Source organism: Caretta caretta, chromosome 24 (assembly GCF_965140235.1).
Source record: "Caretta caretta isolate rCarCar2 chromosome 24, rCarCar1.hap1, whole genome shotgun sequence".
Classification (NCBI taxonomy): domain Eukaryota; kingdom Metazoa; phylum Chordata; order Testudines; family Cheloniidae; genus Caretta; species Caretta caretta.
In genome coordinates this window covers 1,664,241-1,689,839 of record NC_134229.1, presented here as the reverse complement: position 1 = coordinate 1,689,839, position 25,599 = coordinate 1,664,241, and the positions used below count along the sequence as shown (strand labels likewise).

The following is a 25,599-nucleotide window of genomic DNA, read 5'->3' as shown; positions in this document are numbered from 1 at the left end:
GCAGGATCTGGGACACCTGGCTCAGCTGTCCATGCCCTTTTCTCCCTCATGGAAGCCTAGTGGCAGGTTTAACCCTACAGTAACTCCAGTGTTTGGGGCAGGGCTGGCACAGGAGTTATAGCCAACAGCGAGGACCATGGTTATGTCAGGGGAGGGCAGGGCCAGGGGGCCACCCCTGCACTCTTCACTGCCACTTCCATTTGGGTGCCATTCTCCCCTAGGCTCCTGGCGGCAGCCCTGGCTAAAAGGTTGGTGGTTCAGTGGTCGGCTCAAGGCCCCTCACAGACAGGAAGGCGAGAAAAGATGTTCAGATGTGTCCAGGATGCTCCCACAGGGGTCTGGGTCAACACGGGAGATGAGGCTCTTGGTCCTGGGGGTGGCGGTAATTTGGAAAAGCAACCTGAAAAGGCTTTTCCATCTCTCCTGCTATTTCCATAAGGCACACAATTAGCCTTTGGAACTCATTGCAACATGTCATTGAGATCAGCTGTTAAAAAAGGCGTAAAGGGAATCACCCAACTAGAAGAATATCTAGTTATAACAGTCGAACAGCAAACAAGGATCCAAATGTTCCTGCTTCAGGACATGAGCCAAGCTCTGATCACTGGTGCAAAGCAGACATTTCCCAGGGAAAGGCAGGCAGGCAGGCCACAGAAAGGGGATTGCTGTCTGGCAGGAAATTGCAAGATTTTGAAACATGGTTTAATCCCAAATGGGGATGAAGAGTCCACATCAGCATGACCTGCATCATCTTCTGCCTCCTCTTCCTCGTGTTCGGCTACTGCAGGAGCCTGCCCCCCCCAAATATATATATATATATATATATATATATATATTTTAATTTAAACAAACAGTTCTGTCATTTCTCCCTAAAACTGATGAATGGTTCATGAAAATAGATTTGAATCAGTGTTTTCTGAAGGAAAAAATTCCTATGGAAGTGTTTCCATCAGCTAGAGGAGCATTGACATGTTACAGGGGGCCCTGCTGCTAGGTGAGAACTGATCTCCCACGCCCCCTCTGGGACCCCACCCAACCCCAAATGCAACGCACCAGCCTCATAAAAAGTTATAAATCATTCCTTTCTTTATTAAACATAGCTTGCAAGTGATAAATATTACAAAGTTTTTTTTAATCCTTTCTCCAAAAATTAGCTTATTATTTTTAACCAGTCACTGCATAATCGCTTGGCAGTATTTAAACAGCTTTTTTTTTTTTAAACCAGATTTCAAAACACAATGCAAAAAAAACTTAAAATTGTGCAAAAGGCCTGGTTTCCCGCACCCCTCACCTCTCGATTAGCTAGGCTGCAGGTGTGAGGCTGGGATCCCCTCGCTTTGTCATACTGTATCCCTTGCTATCCACCCAGACTGCTCTCTCCCCTCCAAGCTCTGGGGGCATCACTCAGTGAGGATGAAGGTGCTGTGCAGTCAGGAACCAGGGCAGAGCACAGTACCAGTGCCTTTGCACAAACTGCTTGGGGGATGGAAGGCTCTGCTGAGAAGTTGGATCCAGCAGCACCCCTCCAGGGATGTCGGGCACTCAAGCCGGTGACTCCAGGCCCTGAGCAGCCAGACTGGATGTAGCTACAGAACAAGGTTTGCAGAAGTGGGTAGCGATTTTGCGTGCCCAGTCTGAGATGCCTTAAAGGGGTGTAGACTTTCAGGAAGGGCTGCCAGAAAAGCCAGGCCCCTTTGAAAGGCTCCAGTTGGGCCTCTAAAATCACCTGTGAAGATTTGGGCTACACTTGAGGTTGCAGGAAGGGACACAACATCTGGGCCAACCCTGGGAAGATGCTGAAAGGTGAGGCGGTTTCTGCTCTGAAGTGCCCTGCTAACTGGGAGCCTCTCGCTCCCATTCCTGAGCAAAGCTTGACTGCCTTTCCCTCCATCAGAGCTAGCCACAGCTAGGTAGAGTGAGCCAGATTCCAGCCTGGCTGGAGAACTCAACCTCCCGCTTGGTTTCAGCCATGCAAACTGGGCGCAGACACAGCGAGAACACGCTGGACGGGGAGGGCGACAACCCAGCTCCCAGTTTCTGAATGAGTTTAGCAAGAATTGCTGATCTGGAGTCTTTCCAGAGCAGAGCTGCACATGCTGGTGACAGAGGGCAAACAGCTGCTGCAAACAGAAGTCTGCTAAATGCACTGGAATTGCCTCTGACCTCCTAAAGCACCCTGGTGCAGCCCTATGCCCAGACCGTCCCTATCACAGCACCCTGAGGGAACGGGGTCTGCTATGGAGCTGCTTAGCCCATTTCTGAGCCAGCAAGTCACCTCCATCAGTGTAATCTCTTGGCCACATGAACAGCTGGAGGGGCTCGGGGTGTTTGTGGGAGGGAAAGCATGGAAGTGAGACACTAACACACCCTTCCCCATTCCCAGAACAGAGAGGGGCTGTAGCTTCCCACCCCGCCCAGTCCATTTCAATCCCCCCCCCCCCCCCGTCATGCACAGACAGCTGGGGCAGCCTTTGCTGCTGGTACCAGGAACCCACTCTGGGAAGGGGCTCAGTCCCTTGGTGTTCCATGCCATTGATCAGCTGGGAACCTGCCAACACCAGGATGCTTGTGGAGAAGCAGGTGGGTGCATGTGCGGACGTGGAAGGCTTCAGAGGAGCCAGGAACTGGCAGGCAGGGGTGAGGGGGACTGGAGAGAACAAGCCATTGCCAAGCCCTGCAGAGCAGACACACCACACAATGGGCCACTCTGCAATGTTCTACGGGCCCCCATTTTGCCAGGCTGAAGGGAACGCTACAGCAGCCTTAGCACGATGCTGCTCACTCCATGGGGATTTGAGAACAGGTGCAAGTGCCGAGAGGGTTTCTCCAGCAGGGCAAAGGGTAGGCGAGCAGGTTCTGAGCCTGGGCTGGTTAGAGCAGGACCCACCAGGCTGCACCAAGAGGAACGCACCCAGCTGGGGTGAATGGGAGTCTTCAGGCAGGTCAGTTGCACAGAGCACTACAAAGAGTGTGCAGGGAGTGTAGGTGTCAGCTGGCTTAGACCGCAGGGAGGAGGAGACGAGAAGCCGGGACTCCCAAGGGCTCTGGATCTTACAGGTGCCGTTTGCTCTCTCAGATGTACACAGAGAGTCTGGACAGGCATTGGTAAGAGACTCGGAACCCAGGGAAGGGTTACACCAGCACCTAGTGCCAGCACCTTTATGTCTGACCAACAACTGCTTACGCTGCCCCTCCCCAGGAGGGGCTAACGACCACAGGAATCTTGGGGCAGCCGTTCTGAGAGCAGCCACAGTCGCACAGTACTGGAGACCACGCGTCTCAAGCTCTTTGGATTGTCATTGCTGCTGGGAACAGATGTTTCTCCCTTCCCCAGCAGCCGGTCCGAGAAGCTCTATCATTTCATCCTGGGTCCCTGCCTGTTTTGGGCTCTGCTGAGCGTCTGCACAGGCTCTGGCAGACAGAACATGAAGGAAGCCGCACACCGCAGGTTGTTATAGATGTATATTGTATATATGCCAATGCAATAATAAAAACAGTGCAAATACAATTACAGTTCATAATACTTGTCCCCACCCCGATCCCACTCCCCAAGATCCGGATGCTCCCCACGGGAATGCCCCACCACTGCTGGTTAGAGAGACATCACGAGCTGTAAACCTAACGCTGGGGGAAGAAACTTCCTGCCTCCACTGCACTAGGGGGTGCTGGTAACTTGTAGGGTCCTTCTTTGTGTGTGTGAAAGGCACAGATTTGGGAGGTGGCAATTGCCACCAGTGCATTTCTGCAGGCTAGCAGTTCCCGCCCGGACAAGAGCGCCAGCCCCTGGGATCTTCGCCCTCTGCAGCCATCTGACTTCGCTTCCCTAACCCACCCGCCGGAAACCACCCCTTTTGCACGTTTCAGGTCATACACAAAAGGTCACACTACAAAAGGACGTAACAACTTTCACAATATCCATGGCGAGGCTGTTTTTTTGTTTTGTTTTGTTTTCTACACAATGTACAATTGTTTTTAATGTGTCAAGAAATAGCTTATATACACGAATGAGTCCTTGTTATAACATTTCGGCCGCAATATCATAAGCTAATTAAGATCTTGTCAGGGTGGGTGAGTGGAGGTGGGTGAGGGTTAGAGAAGAAAGGGGGAGGGATGGGTTATGCCTTTGGAGGAACAAAAAATAAAACCCCACTAAGCGTTCACAAGCAGCTCTACATCTAGCTGTAAAAGAAAAGCTAACCGAAGCGGGGAAAAAAATCCCTATTTCTGTATCTAAAAAAAGAGACGATTTTCTACCATACATCACATCCATAAAGGGGGAGGGGCACTTTACCAGGGATTGGGAGTGGTCGCGCGCTGTGGTCAAGACAAAAAAAAATTTAAACCTGTGCAGATCACAGACAAAGCAAGCATCTTAATTCCCCTTCGACAGAGATCAGCAGGCAGAAGGGTGGGGCGTCAAATACTGCAATGAACCAAACTGCTGTCTGTAGAGTTGGACACTCCACCATCCCCAGCAGCAGTGCAAGGGTCTAGGCAACAGAAATTCCCTGGGGATTTAACGAGACGAAGCCAAGGAGATTCCCCAGTGGAAGGGGTAAGGTGCCCAGGGCAGCAGGAGTGAAGGATGGGCTCCGATGACTGGGGGATGGAAACAGCATTGAAACACAAAGCAGGTGCCCAGTTTTTGGTGCTCCCAGGTTTACCAACATGACCTGGCACCTGCCAACTGCTGCTGGATTGCTGTCCAATGAACCCAGCCCAGAGCCCAAAGGGAGCATTTGCTCTGTGCTTTCTAACTTGGTGTACCCCTCTATGAAGTGTGGGAAGAACCCTGCTTGTTGCAGGAAGTGTTTACAGAACCAAGGAACAAAACCCCAGAGAAGAGGTTCAGCCCCCCAGTCCTGCTGGAGATGAGAATTTCTGTTTCACGTGAACAGCTGGGGCTGCACGCAGGGAGAGCGTCCCGCTAATGGTTCCCTCTCCCCTTAGCACCACAGAACCCATCAATGTGCGGAGACACACTTCCAGGACAAGAGTTGGGGGAGAGGGGGGATTCATGAATGATTTTACAATTCAGCAACCGATCGGCAGGAGTGTGAAACCACAGAGAGAGGGGAACTGGGCAATGAGCAGAAAACAGCTGCGGGCCGAGTAATACGACTGGCTCCTGTTGCTGGCTAGGGCTTGAAAACAGCTCACAGAGGACATCAGCCAAAGGGAAGGAGCACCTCGAGGCCACAGCCAGCAACAGATGGGCCAGCAGGGCTCTGAGCAGGGCCTCACCTGTCTCAGTAAAGACACTGTGCACCTCCAGCACTTGATGGACACCCAGCAGCCCACACAACCCCCTTGTGAGGCACGAAAGCATCACCTCCAATCTACAGCTGGGGAAAGAGGAAGGTGAAGTGACTTACCCAAGGCCACAGAACTGGGAGTAGAACTGGGGAGTTCCTGGCTCCCGGACCCATGCTCGGACCATGCTGCCTGCAACAGAAGCAGGTCAGCCTTCACTGCACTGGGTCAGACAGGGTGATCTGCGAGGCCCGGGCTGCAGGACGGAAATAAATCTATAAGCAAGCAACAGGGACGTTTTCTTTCACCAACCACTGCAATAATCAACCTGGGGTGGTTGGGGAACCCTGATCCCCTTCCCAAGAAATTTCACTTAGCACCATTATTGTTAACTTGCTCTCCGACAATTAACTAGTGCATCAGGCCCCAGCGGCAGGGACTCATTAAGTATTGCACATTTTTAATGTTAATCTCAGCCAATCTGCTTGGGCCACCTCGTACCTCTCGGTAACACCCACTGGGGGAATGCGGGCAGGAGACAGCAGGACAAAGCCAACTCCATGTCAAGAGGCAAGTGGTGGTGGTGGTGGGGGGCAGGAAGAACAGGCTGATAATTTCTCGGCTTTAATCAAAGGAGAAGAAACAGTTAGTCAGAGTGCTCCCCTCTAAGCACAGCAGGTTGATAATCAACGTCCCAGTGGGTGTGGGAGAGGAGTGCCACGCCAGCTAAACAGTGAACCACAAAACAAAAGAAAAAAGCCACTGCGCGTTCCACTACTTTCCAAAATAATCCTTCACCTCTGGAGGGCCCCAGGCACGCATCCATGCCCCTCATTTATTAAGTGCTCACTGAATAGAGGGAGTGGGGTGCACCGAAGCAAAGAGCGGGGAAGGGCCTGTTGTACCAGCACAGCCCCCCCTCCCCCCACTTTGAGATGATCGGGAGAGGGAGAGAAGTCTGCACAGGAATCGGAGCAGGTAGGGAGGGCCTAGCTCTTGCATTGATACAGACCCTCCTCTCCAAAGACAGGGGCAGGCGCGTTGTGCCTCTTTGGGAGAAATCCTGCTGGCTTTCAAAGTAAAGGCATCAGACCTCTTTCTTCGGTCACTCGGCAGCTCTCCATTCAGACGATGGCAGTTCAGTTATTGCGGCCACAGCTATCACCCAGAGACAGGAGGGACAGAGCCGACAGGAGCCCCAGCGTCAGTGGTGACGCAGCCCGGGGTCATGCTGAAAAGAAGGGTGCCTCTTCCCAAACAGCAAGTACTGCCGGGCACCCCAACAATGACACTCCATGCGAGTGGCGACTTAGCACTTCATTGCACAATTAATGTTCCATCAGGAAACGCTGTCCAAGGAGGGCAGGGTTTTTCAGAAGCAGCAAATCAAGCATATTCACTTTGTTTTGTAACAGTTTGACCAAGGAGGTTCCCCCCATTAACATAATTCAATCAACAGCAAGCGGGAAGGCTCCACACCAGCATCCTGCTCCCAAGACTGCAGTTCTGCTGGGCCTCTTTCCAGGGTACTGGCGAGGAGGTGGCGCCCTCTGCTGCCAGGAGATGGTTCTGCTCTTTCGGGTTCAGGTGCGGGGGTGTCGAGGCAACGGTAAGTGCAAATAGAGCGATCTGCAGACAACGACTCTCAGCTTGCTCTTGCTTTGGGTTTGCTAACTCAATCCAATCCAAACTCCTACCACAGCTTGGTCCACTGTGCCCTGCAACACTCTGTTTGGCAGCTGGGACGCTTACAGCTTCACGGCGTCAATGACAGGGAGCTGCTCTTGAGAGCACAACAGCATGGGGGCGGGGTTCAAAAGGCATGAGGCCACTGTGCCCTTTGGTAGTTCATCACAGTCCCTTAGAGAACTTCAACTTCTAAACAGGGAGCATCAGAATTACAGGGAGACGGAAACACGCACAGGGTGGCAGCACGGGTCAGCTCCATTTCTGCTGCACTGCATTACGGAGTCTGGTAGCCCAGCTGCATTAGCACAACTGATGGGATTCCCTGGCACAACCCATCAGCCCTGCCATCCCTTGCACTGCTCTGCCAAGCACAGAGATCTGCATCCAGCCACATGTGCACTGCACTGAAACACAGCTCCTTCACACACGGGGCTGCCTTCCTCCAGGGAAAGGCATCATGCGCCATTAACATATGCACGTGGGCCAAGCTATTACGGACCAACCCCCCAGCGAGATTCAGTTGGACGCATCCACAGAACTTCTGTCCCTTACCTCTTTTGGTGAGCAACTCAAAGAATGCAAGTCTTAATTCGCCCTACTAAGTGCATAGAACAGCTGTCAAAACGCCAGCACACGGCCACCTCTCCCCCCTCTTCCCCTCGAGTCAGCACTGACCACCCTGTACAAATGGTCACTTGGAGTAGAGTGGATGCTCTTAAAAAAAATCTCTGGAAAGGAAAAAAGTTTAACCATCCATTTAGCAGAAGGAAAAATAAAACAATTAAAAATTCTATGCTTTGTCATTACAAAAAATAGCATAAAACGAGCATTAACACATGTATAGTGCTGATTTCAAGCAGACAATTGTCCTGACCTCGGGCAAGGGGAATGACCTCACTGCTATAGAAAACCAAAGAGAAGAGTTAAGGTTTGGGAAAGGACAGGTCGCTGAAGTTTTGAAATGTTTTTTGTGTCTTTTCCCCGTGTATCGTAGGCACCAGTACAGGCACTGCATGCGACAGAAGTGGGGGCGGGGGGGGGAAGGGTCAATAGGCGTTATTTCTGTCCGCTGATGGACTGCGATATAGACCGGGGTGGGATCATATCTAAAAGGTATTCCCGCTGCCGGTCTGCCAAGCTTGATGCTTTGTGGCCTCCAATCCCAGCATTCAGGTATGCAATGTTAACACCTATAGGGGAGAGAAAAGCAAGTGGGGACAATTACTCCTGTAACACACGTGACACACCCAAAACCACCCCGCCCTAGAGAGCGCAGAGGGAGCCAGCCTAATGGAACTCAAGCCATCGACTCTTACTGCCACTCCCTGAAAGAGAAGGCTCCACGCCCCACCCACGCAGTACAGGTCTGTCCCCTGCACGATCCAGCATCCTGTCAAGCCACAAGGCTTCCACGCCTTCCTTTGGGAGCATGCACCAAGTCAGGAGCAAGTGTGTGCCAGGAACAAATGACGGTTCTACAAGGTCTCTATTGTCCTTGACCGATCATCATTACACTCAACGGTAATTAGTACAACTGACCCCCCGCCATTTGTTTTAAAGGCCATTTGGTTACAGAATCAATGAAAACACAGGCCTAGCCTTATAATACAAAGCTACTGTCCCAGAAGGACACACGAGCTGTGATCGGCTCTCTCGTGTTTGTCAGAGCACTGAGCAGCCAGCTGGGCAATATTAGCACCTGTGCAGGGTCTCCAACTTCCATGCACGTGACAGACATGAACCTGGCCTCCCAATGACCCTCAGGTCAGTGGAATTATCTGTTTAGAGATGGAGGAACTGAGAAGTGCAAGCTCCTGGCCCCGGAGCAGGTCCCTGTCAGTACAGCGAGCTCCTCCACTCAGGCCACTGGCCATGCTCTGAGGAGAGGACTTCCAGCCTCTGACAACGTGGTTAAGGGTCTTAGTCTAATCCGCAGCCCGGCCTCCCCTTCCCATTCCGCAGACCAACGTTTGACGTTACCTGGCATACCGAGGAGACCACCCGCAACAGACAGCTGTGGCGCCTGAGCGAAGTTGGACAGCATCGAGCGGGCAGAGGTGGGGATGCCACGCTGCAGAGTGCTCTGGGGCTGTGAAGCCTGCGGGCAGAGAGAGCAAACAAGTGGAAAGTGAGCAGTACACACACACACCCCACCTTTTCCAGAAGCAGCACCAGTGAAAGAGCAAGGGCCACGAAGGGCTCTGGCCATAATCCACACGTACCAACACACACATCCTGACCCAAAGCCCAGCTCCGGCATGGGAAAGTCAGGCAGCTTTGGTTTCACCAGACAGGGACAGGTGATGTATTCAGAGCTCCCATCTCTGTTGGAATGAAAGGCAGGAAGGTCCCAGACCAGTGTCAGAGCAAAACGGTGACCAGCCTTGACAGGTCATTGACCGTCTGGCAGTAGGTGCTAGTGGAAATAGCAAGTGGGCAGCAGCCAGAGACGAGGGGAGGGACTGCTCTCTGCCTGCGTCCACCATCCTGAAAGCCCAGTGCTTGCCAGTGATTGATTTCAGGCCTTAGGCAGCCTTACCAGGCTGAGAGCTCACTCCGGTGCCTGCTCCCCCTGCTGGCTGATCTGGGAGTGACAGGGCAGGCGACCGAAAGGGGGTTATACGCCTTCCTGGCAGATGGCACTGAGGTGCCAGGGGAGCATAGCAGGGCAGGCAGCTCAGGAAGCTGTCCCCATCATCTCTGCTTGTAGACCAGGTGCCACCCAGACTCAGGCTCACTGCCGTAAGTCTGACTACCACAGCATGTGGACGGGGGAAGAATTACAAAGGGATGATAATATTGAGAGGGAAAGGGCCCACAAAGTACAAGGGATGGATGAGAAACGGCCCCCCGCTGTTACAAGGAGCTGCTTGGAGGCGACAGGGTAAGTCTCAAGGCAGGCTGGCTGCTGCCTCTGGTCTCACACAGCACTGCAGAGACTCGGCACCCCAGCTGCATCGGCGTGGGCTCTGGCCATCCAGACAATGCATTCCACCAACTGAAAGGGCTAACCCCTCCCCTGCCATGGCCACCAAGAGGCTGGCGGTCTTACACCGCCGGAGCTGCTCACCTGTCGGAGTGTGTGGTGCCTCATGATGGTCTCCTGTTTGCCGACACTGGACACGGCAGGAGCTGCAGTGGGAGATAAGGCTGCCTGCTGCTGTAGCCTCTGCTCAATTTCCTGCAGGAAGCGGAGGCATGTTAGAGCCACAAACAAGGGGCCAATTTAGGAGCATTTACCCCAGTGGCTATTGTCAGTGATACGCAGGAACAATTCCTTCTCTGGGGCCCTTATGGGCAGCAAGGTCAGTGTATGGCAGAGAGAGTCCCAATTAAACCTGCTGCCTATGCTGGGGAGGGGGTAGAAGAAGTGCCAGGGAAAGCCAGCCTTGGGATCCTTCTGCCCTCAAAGCAAGAGGAGCATTTAGGCTCCTTTCTACATGCAAGCTGCATGTCATTTAGTTACTGTGGAGCCCTCACTGACCCCCCTCTTCCTCCCATTGCTCCCAACACCCCTCTGCCTGAATCGTTGCCCAGGGTCTGATGTTTGCTGGAGATTGTAAACTGTCCGTCTATGTCTGGAAAATGCCTTGCGTACCAACAGCGATACACAAGGACATCTAATCAGCTCTACCCAGGGCAAAGGGCCTCTCAGTTTAGTCCGCAGTGTGGATTGCCAGACGCGTGAGAGCAGACCAGACTAGCACTAGAGGGGGCATCTTAACCTACACCCCCCAGCCTGGACCAGGACAAAGGGGCTAGTTGGAGTCCTTGCAAAGGAGGTGGCTTGCAAGGGCCAGGCCAGCAGAGCAGCGGCATCAGGGGATGTTCCCAGTATTCCAGCATTCCCACACCACAGGGCTGGAGTCACAGATAAGCCATCCCGGTGGATCTGGGCAGACCAGAAGATGTGGGTCAGGGCAGCCCATTAGAGACCCACTGGACTTTAGGGGAGCTTTTCAAGGAGTGCCCAATTCCCACTGGCCTCCACAGGGGCTGGGAAGCAACCGCCCTCAGGGGGAGCTTTCGGAAGGCACAGAGTGACCAAATGCAGCAGCTCAGAAGTAGCTGGCAGTTTGACCATTGCTGAATTACACATTCCCTGGGCCACGAGCCGGGCCACAGGCCACTTCCCTCATGGACCTCAGTTGACTGAAGTCTGTTCACCTTGCCCCAAGTGCTAAGGGAAGGAGGAAGAACTTAGAGTCTCCCTGACGTCAGGGCAGCTTCTCCCCCTGCCCTTGTTCTCAGCTCCCGCCCCTAAGCTCTAACCCCCACACTGTGGTCACCATTCATCTAAAAAGGGAGTTGGCAAGACTTCATTCAGAGCCGCCCAACACTGCTCCCCACCTAGCTGCTCTGGGGGGAGCACAGAGCTTCCCAGCAATGACAGCAGCAGCTAAGCATACTGCATCTATAATGCTGCCAGCCACAAGTGGAAGGATGAATCCTGCTCCAGGCCCCCATGATGTTCAGCCGGAATCACTCCTGTGGCCCGGCACGGTCTCAAAGCACTCTGCAAACACCAAGTGTGGAGGTAGGCAAATGTCCCTATGTGACAGCTGAGCAAACAGGTACTGAGGGGCTAAGCAACTTCTCCAGTGTTACAGGAAGGCAGTGGCAGAACTGGGAACAGAAGCCAGTAGCCCTGACTCCCAGTTCCCAGCCCACTTTGCCTCCCACTGCCAGTGTGGCAAGCGAGTTATAAAGCCATTGGGAGACCGTACACAAAGGAAAAGGAGTAACGGGCCTCAGGAAATACTCCGTTCACTGCGGGAGAGGGTATTTTTAGATACCTCGCACCGGCTTTTTTTAAACTAAGTACTGTACTGACACAGGGCACCCCTCCAGGAACTGGTCACAAGACTGCGTGGAGGAAAGGGAACACAGATTGCCTCTGCACGCATGGCAAACCCATGCGCTGCTGGGGAAGGGAGAAGCAGAGATTGGAAGCAGGACTGGAGCTGAAGGACACCTGTGTCTCCAGCAGGTTGGGATGCCAGGATGGAACTTGCCTGCTCCTGCTGCAAGGCTTTCACAAAGGCGTTCTTCAGCCGGTTGGTGTGCTCTGCCTTCAGCGCCTTCTTCTGATTGGAGGTCATGCACTGCTCGCACAGGATCTTTCCGTTCTTCTCCTGTTTCCAGTGCGGGGTGAAGTCAGTGCGGCACTGAGCACAGACAAAGGGCTCCATGCGCAGAAGGGATGCGCAGCCTTTGCCTAGACATCACCAACAACAAGGGTTAATGGGGTGGTGCAGACTCCCCCAACCTTCCCCACAATCATGGAGACAGAACCAACCTGCACCCTTAGGTCAGCGTAAGTAAGGGGCACTCTGCACGTTAAGAGTCAGCATTGCCAAAGAGAAACTTTGGATGGGAGTGGACTAGGCTTTGCCATAAGATATGCTCAGGATGAACGTAAGCGTGGGTTCTTCCTGTGCAGCTATGCATGAGATTCCAGCCTGCTCTCATTCCTAGGCTCAAGGGAACCGCAACATCAGGAGGCTCTCAGGTAGGGGGCTGCCCAGGTACTGCCCGCAAGGATGAAAGTTGCCAGTGGCCAGCTTTAAAACCAAGAGTTAAACTGTCAGGCTCCAAACAGGGGAGACACTGAGATCTGCTGAGTTCCACCGGAGTTCGGCAGGACAAAAGCCAGTAAACAGATGATTTTAAAGAGACCTCATCTGGAACCTGAAATTCCCTGATGCAAACAACTCTACTCTGCAGAGTAATCGCTGGTACAGTGCATCCCTGTTCCAAGTCAGTTACCCTACAGACGGTATTTGCTCCCCCTTTCCAGATACAGATTGTATCTTGCCTAAGAACATTGCAGAGGGATTTACATAACCGAGTTCTTACAACTCTGTTCCCAGCTACTCTTCCTGTTCCCATGGTAACAGACAGAGCACTGAAATCAGGGTGAGGTGCTTTTAAAACAATTATTTCAAAAGAAGGTGCTTTAAAAGACAAGCTGTTGGTGGAGATTCAAAGTCCATTCCCATGGGAATGGAAACTGCGGGCCAGACACAGGAGCCCTTGGCAATTTCAGTGCCAGAGAAGAGGGACTCATGCCATTTTGCATCTGAACTCCAGAGGTTTGTTTTGTGGGTTTTCCCAGGTAAAGGGCCGGGGGAGGATTCTTTAAAAAAAGTCTCCCCTTTACCCCCCCTACCCAAGGATAGCGTGAAGGGGGCTAAGCTGACCAGGGACCCTTTCAATGCTTGCTAACCAATCAGGTGTATACACATACAGGCAGTTCCTCAGCCTGCTCACTGCCATTAGCACAGCATGAGGATTTCACTGCCCTGGACACTGCAATGCTAGAATTATACTTCGCACTGATCTTCGAAGCACTTTACAGCCATTAATCCTCCCAACACCCCTGTGAGACAGGCAGCCAAACACTGCCAGTTTTTCAGATGGAAAGCTTGAGGTGGAGAGGAAGTGACAGAGCCAGACTCCCATTCTTTAAGCCAAGGATTTCAGCACTATGCAAAGGTAAGTATGACCCCTTTCACAGAAGGGGAAAAGAAACAGAGGGGAAGTGACTCGGCCAAAGCTACCATTCTAGGACTAGAACCCAGGCGTCCTGACCTCAGGTCTAGCCACTGTTGTCTTTGTAGGAGTCGTGTTGCTCACCTGGCTTGTGCTGCCTTGTAACTCACCTTGACTGTCAATAACACTCTGTACCACCTCCTCCAGTCCCACCATGTAGATGAACTCGCTGTTGGCTGCGCTGGGCAGGAAGTGAAGCAAGGGTGCTGGCGGTTTCGGGGGTGGAATCTCCAGCAGCGTTTTTTCCAGTTGCTTGCGCAGGGCAAGCTTGGCAGCTGCCTGGGAATTGGCAGCATCATTCAGAGCACTGGGGCTGGGGAGCGGGGACGACACTCTGTTCACAGTCCCGGGCTGGATATGAGAGGCAAGGTTCATGTAGATGGCTGAAGAGGTCGTACGCTGGCAAGGAACAGAAGAACTTGACTGCTGGAGAGAGAAAAGAGGGTTAGGGCGGGCGCCTGATGGCTGTGCAAAGAAAGGACAGTGCAATCTGACTGATGGAACTTCAATCCCTCTAGGGGGACTTGCGAGGACACTGCACTGTGGCTCTGGGTAGCCTGCTGAAGGTAGGTACGGCTCAGTGGTAGAGACTGCAGTCACTACACCAGAAAGCCAGGGGCCAGGAGTGACCTGGGTCCCAACTACAGGGTATGTCTTAGCCTCTGCCATTAACTAATCAGCAACATCACAAATGCCCTAAGAGACATCTCGGGAGGAATTAAATCTGCATCAAAAAAACCTCTTCTGCAACATCCAATGGTCTAATGAACCCTACAGCCAGTTTAAGGAGACCCTGGCTAAATGAACACAAGCTCAAGCCCTGCATTCGGGTGCCTGTGCCACCCTCATCTGGAGTGTAGGCAACACTATGTGCTGCGATTCTCTAGCTGGCACCGTTGCTCATGGTCAAGTTGTGCTCCTCCACACCTTTCGCCTCACTGATCTGGCATGTGCCCAAGCATCACCACCACTGCCAGATGGTGTCCATCTCCTCCCACACAGGTGTGCAGAATACACCAGCTACCTCTTCTTCCATCCCCAGCAGCTGTCCTCCGTATCCTCCATTCGCTTGCATTCTCAGCCCTTGATTCCTTTGGCACACGATAGTAACAAAGCACCTCACACAATCCCCTACTGACTGCAGATACAGTATTCAGCACCACTTCCTGCAAGAGTCCAAATCCACGCAGGCAACCAAAGTGCACTCAGAGGCCTTGGCTGCCAGTCTTCCCCATTCCAAGTGGCTCTCTCATTTCATATGGCTGAACATTGCAACATGGCCAAACAGAAGACAGTCCCAACCAGTAATAGAATATGTATCTGATGTTTCAAGAGAGTTAATTTCCCAAAGCTGTGGAAAATTATGAATTAAACTGATTAGAGGAAAAATTTAGACATCCAGTTCAGCTATCGAATTTTCAAAAGAATTTTGAAGATTGGAGAGGGTGCAGAAAAGGAGACACAAATTATTCAAGAACTAGAGAAAATGCCTCAGTGAGAAACTTAAAGAGCTCAAATTGTTAGGCTTCTCAAATGATTGAGAGGTGACTTGATAACAGTATCTAGAGATCTTCCCGGGGAGAAACAATGGGTAATAAAGCACTCTTTAATGTAGCGGAGAAGGGCAGAACAAGAACCAATAACTGGAAGCTGAAACTCGACAATTAGAAATTAGGCACAAATTTTTAACAGGGTGATTAATCCCTTAATATGTTCCAGTGAAGTGGTGTATTCTCCATTGCTTGGAGTCTTCAAAATCGAGACTGGATGCCTTTCTGAAAGATAGGCTTTAGCCAAACCATTGCACTCAGCACAGGGGTAATGGGATAAAATTTAATAGCCTGTGATATGCAGGTAGTCAGACCAGATGACCGAGTGGCGTGTTCCGGCTTTAAACATGCCAAGCTCCACCCCACGTCATGAGGCATTTGCCATCTATCAAGGGCAGCAGCTGACTTAATGTCTTCACTTTTCAGCAGTTCACAGCATTGTGCTCACAAAGCATCACCACCTTGGCCTTTTCACACTTAGCCCCAGCCGAATCAGGCAGAGGTCCAGAAGACGTTGCCTGTGACTTGGAACGTACGCGTCGGGCTAGCATCTGAGTCACAGCAAGCAAGGCCATTGGGCTTAAGCGACGACCACGCCCAGCACGGCCCGCGAGTGCCTGGTTTCCCCAACTGCTGGAATGGAGCTGGCCCCAGCAGCCCTTTCTCTAGATCTGTAGGTGACACTGAAGTCTGGATTCTAGTCAGGCTTTTGACATAGTCCCACATAACGTTTTCATAAGCAAACTAGCAAAACGCGGTCGCGATGAAATGACCAGAAGGTGGGTGCACTACTGGCTGAATGTGATGAAGTTACCAATGGCTCACTGTCCAACTGCAAGGGCGTATCAAGTGGGGTCTTGAGGCCCATTCCAGCCCTGTGTGTCTGTGAAAGTACCATGCTATGCTCTCTTTATCCACTCTCAGCCTTAACGGTCTGACTTCCAGATGCAGCCCCTGTGCATCCTGATCTAGGACAAATGATGGCTGTAAATTTCTTGCCCTCAAACTGCAAGGAATATTCTGTGATCTTCAGGCTCTTCCTTTGTCTTTGAAAGGAAGGGTAGATGCCTAGACTGCCCTATATCAGTCCTCTGATCATTTGATTTGTTACATATTCTTTAAATCTTGCAGGGATGATGGTTCTTGCTCCTGTCAGTAGCTAGAACTTATTCATAAGTGACAAAATTGCCCCAGCTGACTGAGATCCACAACATCCTCCTTCCATGTATATCACAATTAGACTTGCTCTGCTGTGGACTCCCACCTGTAGGATCAAAGCCTTCTGTAGCCAACATTATAGGAAGTTTCCCAGTTGAGGATGTGGGGAAGACCCCACCCCCAAGCTATTCTTTTTAGGTGACAAATCTGAGAAACTGTCCCAGAGTGAGGTGTCAGTACAGAAAGACTTGGAACAAACTGATCAATTAAACAGTGGTAAGCCACCAGGACGAGATGGTATCACCCAGTAGCTCTGAAAGAACTCAAACATAAAATTGCAGAACTACTAACGGTGGTATGTAACCTATTGCTTAAATCAACCCTGGTACCAGATGACTGGAGGACAGCCAACATGTAAAAAACTTTTTTAAAAGGTTCCAGAGGTGACCCTGGCAATTACATGCCGAGGAACCAAACTTCAATACCAGGCAATTAGCTTGAAACAATAGTAAAAAGAGAATCATCAGACACAGATTAACAGTTTGTTGGAGGAAGAGTCAACACAGGTTTTGTAAAAGGAAAGCAAGCCTCACCAATCTATTAGAATTCTTTGAGGGCATCAAACATGTGGACAAGGGGGGATCCACTGGTTACAGTGTACTTGGACTTTCAGAAAGACTTTGACAAGGTCCCTCACCAAAGGCTCTTAAGCAAAGTAAGCAACCATGAGATATGAGGGAAGGTCCTCTCCTGGATCAGTAACTGGTTAAAAGATAGGAAACAGGAATAAGTGATCAGTTTTCACAATGGAGAGAGGTAGATAGTGGGGTTCCCCAAGGATCTGTACTGGGACCAGTGCTGTTCATAAACTACCTGGAAAATGGGGGTGAACAGTGAAGTGGCAAAGTTTTCAGACAATACAGAACATAGTTAAGTCCAAAGCTGGACTGGGAAGAGTTAAAACCGGGTGACTGGGCAACAAAAAGCAGATAAAATTCCATGTTGATAAATGCAAAGTAATGCATGCTGGAAAACAAACCAAGCTACACATACACAATGATGGGGTCTACATTAGCTGTTACCACTCAAGAAACATCTTGTTGTTATTGTGGCTAGTTCTCTGAAAACATCCGCTAAACGTGCGGCCACAGTCAAAGAAGCTAAATGTTAGGAACCAGTCAGTCAGAAAATATCATAATGCCACTATATAAATCTATGGCACACCCACACCTTGAATACTGTCTGCAGTTCTGGTCGCCCCATCTCAAAAAAGATATATTAGAATTGAAAAAGGTGCCGAGAAAGACAACAAAAATGATGAGGGGATGGAACAGCTTTCATATGAGGAGAGATTAAGATGACTGGGACTGTTCAGCTGGGAAAAGAGACTACTAAGGGCAGATATGATAGAAGTCTGTAAAATCATGACTGGTGTGGAGACAGTGACCAGGGAAGTGTTATTTACCCCTTCACATAACACAAGAACCAGGGGTCACCCAAAGAAATTAATAGGCAGCAGGTTTAAATCCAACAAAAAGTATTTCTTCACACAATGCACAGTCAGCCTGTGGAACTCACTACCAGGAGATGTTGTGAAGGCCAAAAGTGTAACGGGGTTCAAAACAGAATTTGATAAATTCATGGAGGATATGTCCACCAATGGCTATTAGCAAAGACAGTCAGGGACGCAATACCCAGGCATCCTGCAACCCCTGTCTGCCAGAAGCTGGGACTGGACGACAGGGGATGGATCACCCAATAATTGCCCTATTCCGTTGACTCCCTCTGAAGCACCTGACTCTGGTCACTCTTGGAAGACTAGCTCAGTAACCTGATGGATCATTGGTCTGACCCAGTACAGCTGTTTTCATTTACCCTTCCACTTCTCACACAGGTTAAGGGTTTGTGCCTTTGTCCGTGCTTCAGACAAACACCTACTGGCATTTCCCTTTTTGTCGCTACCGTACTGAATCCACTTTTAAGCAGAAGTAAGAGGTAACTTACCGGCTGGTAGTTGATGGCTGGATTCATGCTTGGAGTTGTAGTGCGGATGAGGCCAGGTTTAGGAGGAACACGCTGCCCTTGTAACTGGGCGGGGTTCGGAGCAATCACACGCTGTGACATAAGCATATGGGGAAGGGTCGTGTTTGTGGCAGACCTAATGACACTGTGACCCTGTCCAGGGAAAAAAAATAGAAGACATCAGGCAAACTGGGATTTTTAATAGAATATGTAAAATATAAATGGGTGTAAACATTAACTCAAATTAACTTCTCTCTCAATAATCAATTCATCCAACTTCCCCTTTAATCGCTTCGTGTATTTTACATAGCCTGGTTTTGCTTTGACTGGAGCAAGGTCTGCTATAAAGTGAAAGCACAAGCCTCTCAGGTGGAGAGGCTGGGATTTCAACTGCAACAAGAATGGATCTAATCGCAGCTGCCAACTTCCCCAGAATCAAGCAATGCTCTCTGGAAACAGGATCTGCATTATCTAGCTCTGGTGGACGGGATCAGAAGTTTCACATCCCAGAAACGGAAGCTTCCTAGGAGACCAAGTGTTCCGTCTGCCTTCATCTACCCGCCTCCGCTACGAATTGATGGAGCTGGTCTAATCCACGTGCAAAGCTGCAAACTGAAGAAAAAAGTAGGCAGTGTGCCAGTTACTCGGAGGCTACGACACTCCGGTGTGAGTCAACTCCGCAATGGTTGAACACCGAACAGCTGTGTAGCGAACAGGGCTTATCTGACTAGTGCTGAAGGGGTTTGGTCTGTGACGTCATTACAATAAAATAAACGTCCAACAGAATTTTGGGGGGGCGGGGGTGAGGTGTGGGGGGGAAGACTGTTCTTTAGCCTAGATTGCCTAGCAGAGTTCAGAAAGAAATATCCTCGTCCATCCTGGTCAGAGGAACCATGCTACCAAGACCACTAAATAAAGTGCTTGGTATGGGTTGAACCACAGCAAAAGGTCAGAGTTCATGTGCAAGGTTCCGCGTTCCCTACATTTCTGGGAGCCACGACAATGTTCAAACAGGAGGATGGGTGTGTACTGAAGAGACTGATTTCTCATTTAAAAAAAAAAGGTAGATTAAAAAAATGTGAGTGCCTCATTCCGAAGGCGGCTACTGGTCCACAAGTTTCTCATGTCACGAAGAAGAAAACCTCCACAGAACGTGCAAACCATGTGCTTCCTCCTTCTTAAAGCCCATTTCCTTTACCAGCCTGATCCTGCTGTGAAGTCACAATAGGCTTGACCCCAGAACTGTTACCATAGCAGGGAAACAAATGCCATCAACACAAGGGGACGGCTAACAGGAGGAGAAACTGATCAGTGAGATTTAGACTGAATCCTCAGAGATAGCAGGTGAGACAGCTACAGGCAGTAAAACAGCTGAACCTCTAATCCATGCACTCCATGACACAATGTAGGCTCTCTCACCACCTCTGATTTAATGGAGCGTTACTGTGAGGTAGCATTACCGAGACTTCCCTCTATACTATGGAATATAGTGTAAATGCAGATGAGTATAAGTGAAAACCACGCTTGTCCAATAAATAGATGAGGCACATTGTAATGCACTAGCCTGGCTTTTGCACGGCACACAGTCAGACTCCATGGGCTGTGTCAGTCAGGGTAAGCTAGCAAGACTCTACTGTAGATGGATTGGACAGTCAACTCAACTGAACGTTGTGCAGACTCCTCCAGGGAAGGGAGCAGCAGCCCACAGCGGAAGTGGGAGGGAGGCAAGGGGTAAGTCAGGAGGCTGATCTGCAAGCATTTTTAGATGTGACAGTTACTGTAGAACTCTGCTGGAGGCATGTTTTGTAGCAGATGCTTTGATCTGGCTACCAGGGGCTTGTCTAGATTTTTAAGCAGTGTCCATCACTACATATTGCTCTGCTTCACACTAAAGGGGGTGGCTGTGTAATCTGTGCTGCGGAGTGCACAGGACAGCCAAAGCAGAAGGGGTTAATCTGAAGCTGTCTGCCAGTGAAGAGACACATTTCTGGTGGGAGTTCTTCAAGATGGCAGGAGAGCACTGGGCCCTACAGCAGGGCCGGGTGAAATGCCAAGAAAAAAATCCACATCGCTTGTCAGCGTAAACACCCTGCTCCACACACGCACACTCAGTCCTTGTTCCAGTGAGCTCACACTGTTGGCTTTTCGTTTATCTCCATAACATTAAACAACGTGTGACAACTAGGATTAGCATTTTTCCAGTAAGCATACATGAAGGCTCTTTGTTAAACAGCATCCAGCCTCTGTCTATATTTACCTTCTTTGGGAAACAGCTATTCCAGCTTGACATTTTGTTTGTGTTTTCCTTCACCCCCTTTCCCAGGCACACTGCAGTGTCTCAGGACCTAGTTCCACTGGGGAGTAGCCATCCTTGTTGCTAAACACGCTGGTGGATTTCTTTCAGTAGTCTATATACCAGTAACCCTGCGACTCTCATGAGACACTTGCCACTCAGTGTGCAATACCAAGCGGTGACCAAACACAGCCTTCTTCAGTACCATCATCATCACCCACATCTTGCACTGTGCCAGCCCTTTCATCCCACAGGACCCCAAAACAATTTGTGCTATTAAACCACATATCCCTTTAATGAAAATCATCCCATTCATGGCATGCATTGCAATGCTAGAGAAGGGGAAATCTGCCAGAGACACAGGGTACACTAGAAATCTTAATCATGCAGAACAGAAAATGTATCTTCCAGCACCTCTTTCAAGAGACTGTCCCATACAGAACACAAGATAAACACTGCCATCTAGTCTATTTATTTGGTCTGACAGTGGTCACTGCATCTGCATTTTGTGACCACGCACAAAGAACAAAAGGTAGTTCTACTCACAGGGCTCAGAAGTGTCAACATTTATTTATTGGAAAAGCCATCATCTGCAATATGGATAGAAATGATTTGCAAAGAAGAATTTTTTGGCTTTTGGAGGAAGCAGTATGTGTGGTGAACAAAATTTTAATACTGCACATAAAAAGTCTCTGATGTTACTGACAGCAGAGACTGTTGTCTCAATGATGCTTACCTGTAATGTTCTTAAATTCTGAGGCTCAACCCCCTGGGCTCCAGGCCTGGAGGGAAGCTTGGACAGTCCCTGCTGTCCCACATGGGCAGGAGATGGCTGAACAATAGACGCAGCATTCTGCACCACTGGAGTCTAGATCGAGAGAGAAAACATGGGCATCACGGTGGAGCACTTATGAGAGGAAATGCACAAATGGACTGATCCTGAACCAAGCTGGCGTATGATAAATCAGATGCTAACACTTCAGTGCTACCTAGATTTATCCTTTGCTGGTCTCAAGGACCATGAGCTGGTTTCGCCACAAGGAACAGATACTGCCCAGCCTCTGGAACAGGCACCTACAGGGAAGCCAGTGTGAAATAAGGGGCTAACTTGAAGGCGAGCATCATCCCAAGAGACCTATTTGGCCTTAAGATGTACCACCGAATGGGCTCCCACAAGCCTGATTGAACACAATTCCATGCACCCACGCATCTCCCAGAACTTCACCTTCTGTACAACATTCTCCTTTTGCAGTTGACTTTGCCTCAGCTTCTTCAGCAACACCAGCCTGGCCTCTTCCAGTCTCAGCTCATCCCGGAGTTGTTTGATAAGCTGCTGTCGCTCCTCTATGCCTTTACCCTGCACAGACAGAGACTCACTCAGGACTCACATGGTTACTCTTTGGTAGCAAGAGTTTGTTATCGAGTGTTAACCAACCTGGCCCTCACACAGTAATTTTGTGCTGTACTTAAATCTGAACTAAGGTGGATTCTTGGGGTGAGCTGGAGCATTATCAACAATGTCATTGTACTGCCCACTATTCCCCTGCAGCTCCCAACCCTCTAAGAGCTTGTGCCCCCTTTCCCGTGGTAGGGCTCTTTACTCCACCAGACTCCAGTTTCTCAGTGAGCAGGTTGGATGCTCCTACCTTAAACATTTCAAGATTTGCTGCCTTAAGTCTTTCTTCCATGCGAGAGCTGGAACGTGGACTTGATGCCTCATTATCGGAAAGGACAATTATATCTGGTGAGGGGGTCAATCGACCCCTGTCCTGGTCACTGCACAACAGAGGGAAATGAGAAAGTTGAACTGAAATGCTGTTCCAAATGTAGAGACATTTAGAAATCCGTAACCAGTATAACCCCCACCTGCTCCCCCATGCCAGACAGAACCATTAGAGTTTTACATTTCTCCTTATAGCCGCACATGTGAAGCGGCATAAACTATTGGCTTCAAAAAGGAAAAGACTGCTCTCTGCTCACAAATGTTCACATTTAAGATAAAAGGATTCACTCCAAATGCTTTCTTCACTAGCAGGTTTCTCTAGGGACAAGGTTAACACACAAGCCCATGTCTGAGACAAACCTGCACATGTTGTTAATAAGGAGCTAAGTATTAACTAAACAGGGAAATGACAAGCAATGAGGTGCTGAGGCTCTGGATACAAATTAAGGGGGCACAGGCAAGCATAACTCCAGACATCTTTGCCTGTTATGCAGACATATTGAAAAAGTCACTGTTACTCACGTGATGCTTGAGATAAAGGGGGAAGTGCTCAAAGTTTAAGACACATGTAAATACCCCAAACCTATATTCATACACAGCTGTTTGAAAAAGGCCATAAAGAAAAAGCTAGACAGAAATATTCCGCCCAGAGTCAATAGACCGAACAGCAGAAAGGAAGAGCAGCTACAGAGGCCTGTCGCTAGGAAATCAATGCTATAATCCAGTGGTAACCGAGCAGAGTTACATTCATTGTGACATCATTTGGAATAAGGTGGTTACAATAAAAGCCCTTCAGCGTCACCAATTTAATGTAATGGAGCTTGGGGAGGCTTGCAAAAACACCACGAAAGTCAAGATGCTAACCAGTGAAAGCATGCTTGGTGTAAGGCCCTCTATCACTGAGTGGCAGACTGACAACTCTCAGGACTTTAGTTTGAATCCACTGCCATGACTGAGGTGGGGCTGCAGATTAGTTTATCTGAAATTTAGCAGGTGAAACCCAGAAAACAGCATTAGGTTAAACCAAAATTCATTTCTAGGCCTGACTACTCTGCAGCCTTTGATTTCAGACAGGACATTAGGCTCAAAGGGGCCTTTACACACCCATTACAAGACACAAATGCTTTAGAAGAGTCAGATCAGAATACTTTGATTCAGCCTCAGATTCCCAGGTGTCACTGGCAGCTTCATGCCGCTAGGACACACTCTGACAGCATTAGAACGGGACAATCAACCTCTCGCGGCACAACTGGAGGCTGCTGCTTGCACAGGCTCTGCTGTCAGACGATGGTTTTGGCCTTCGCAGCTCCCTGCTGCCATCATCTTCTGGCCGGCTCACCTTCTGGCCACCAGCGAGACTGGGAAAGCTTTGCTGTCTATCCCCATTTCTTATGTGTCTTCCAGCACTAAGGGCTGGTTTCAGACTGTGGGATGGTGCCTCGACCATGCCTAATCCTGACACAGCGCTACTGGATGTTTATCCCCCTACAGCACAAGCACAATGTCCAGTTGGGGAATCATAAGATATGGTACTCATCTTAGATGAGAGAATCTCTGCTGGTGTATAACCATGGGAGAATAAAATGGCAAAAGGGCAAAGGTCAGGAGGAAACGAGGGTGTGTGTGTGTCAGACAATAGGGAGGAAGAGGGCATGAAAAGAAAAATATGCACCAGAGATTGTTCTCAGAGGCAAGTGGTACAATCCCCAGAAAAGAGCGATTCAGGCATTCAGGAAATGGAAGGGGCTCTGTGGAAGGAGGGGAACACAGCTCTCTCCTGACTCGTGTAAAAGAATTGGGGCACAACCCTCTAACCTTTTATCTCCAAATTACTGAAATGGACTGAGGGTCAGTCTCTCTTTTCCTTTGAGCCATTGCAGAGATACTGCAAGGGTTGCATTCTGGTCTCACTTCTGCACACCTCTGCAATTCCTGCCAACCCAAGTAAGGAGGCTAGCATTTGGTACACCTTGGTACGTATTAGCCAGTTCAGGCTGTGTCCGTGTGATCTGTTACCAAAAGCCAAGCTCATCGCTAGCTGTGACCGAGATAAAAGCCGACTTCAGGGTACTATGGAGATGGGCTCTTGCATCCGCTGCTGTCCTACTCATCAGAAATCTAGTGTGTTAAATTACAAACTAAAAGTTTTGATTGACAGCTCATGGATGGCTGTATATCTAGAAAAACTCCAACAGCCTGCTCCCTAAAAATCAAAAACAGAGCAATAAGCAATTTGCTGACACTGCAAGCACTGGGACATTACTCTGTAAGATCTTAAGAACTCTAAAATCATTATGGCAATCAATACCCTTTTTGTGGGTCATTACATCCTTGCAGCCTCATATGAGGACGACACCGTACAACAGATAGGATGCTCAAAAGAATAAAATCCCTAACCCTGTATAACGAGACAACGTGACTTAGGGCTTGTCTACATTACCCGCTGGATCGACAGGCAGCGATTGATCCACAGGGGGTCGATTTATTGCACCTAGACACGATAAATCGACCGCCAAGTGCTCTCCGGTTGACTCTGGTAGACCACAGGAGCGAGAGGCGCAGGCGGAGTCAACAGGGGACCGTTAGCTGTCGACTTACCACAGTGAAGACACCACAGTAAGTAGATCTAAGTACCTCGACTTCAGCTACATTAGATCGATATTTCCCACCCCACCCCCCCGTAGTGTAGACCAGGCCTTAATCACAGGACCAGAATCCTGGAGCTCTTGATCAGAATCCCAGCACTCGCTTTATGGCCTTAGGAAAATATTTCTTTGCCTCAGTTTCCCCGTCTGGAACAGAGGGGAAACTCCTACCTTGCGGGGGGTGAAAGACTAAGCACTATATCAAGGCCAAGTATTACCAGCTTGAGTAGTTACAGTACAACACAATACAAACTGGTACCACAGGCAGACACAGGACTATGGGATCAATGCAGCTTGAAGGCTTCACAGAATAAGAGGCAGAATGCATTTATGACGATTTGGCTCCATGTTACTATGCGCTCAACCCCCTCCTTTAGTTAATAATGAGGCTTTTGATGTTCAAAATCTTGCATACTGTGCACACACACTGCACAGAGATCTGGTCTGGCTTGTTTCAGCAATCTGCTGTGCCGTATGTTTTGAGCAGTACCCTCAGGTCTACTGCAGCTGGCCTATTTGTGACTCTCATCTACTGGTGGGATCTCTGGGGTGCACCTTGGAGCTAGGATTCCTTGTTTATGACGACTCAACTGACAATTTCAACTTGCCTTATTAGTTTGGCTTACCATCAGCCTTATTAGCACAATTACCGAATCGGGCCCAGAACATCCTAGAGGCATATGGTGGCTTTGATCTGTTCCAGGCAGATGA

At 49.8% G+C, this 25,599-nt stretch overlaps 1 protein-coding gene across 6 annotated transcripts in view; it reads right to left on the bottom strand.

The window, feature by feature from the left end:
- Positions 1-1,063: 1,063 nt before the first annotated feature.
- GATAD2B (GATA zinc finger domain containing 2B) overlaps positions 1,064-25,599 on the bottom strand; it is an 84,232-nt gene continuing 59,696 nt past the window's right edge. For 5 of the 6 annotated variants that reach the window (XM_048827914.2, XM_048827916.2, XM_048827915.2 and 2 more), the window contains 9 exons: positions 22,167-22,296; positions 21,746-21,877; positions 21,257-21,388; positions 18,210-18,380; positions 13,608-13,923; positions 11,958-12,160; positions 10,013-10,123; positions 8,923-9,040; positions 1,064-8,132 (listed from right to left, as the gene is read on the bottom strand). In XM_048827914.2, the coding sequence (XP_048683871.1) occupies positions 7,999-8,132; positions 8,923-9,040; positions 10,013-10,123; positions 11,958-12,160; positions 13,608-13,923; positions 18,210-18,380; positions 21,257-21,388; positions 21,746-21,877; positions 22,167-22,296 (1,447 nt within the window). In that variant the 3' untranslated portion in view covers positions 1,064-7,998. The remainder of the gene's footprint in view (positions 8,133-8,922; positions 9,041-10,012; positions 10,124-11,957; positions 12,161-13,607; positions 13,924-18,209; positions 18,381-21,256; positions 21,389-21,745; positions 21,878-22,166; positions 22,297-25,599) is intronic. The other variant, XM_048827913.2, reaches the window with a different exon arrangement.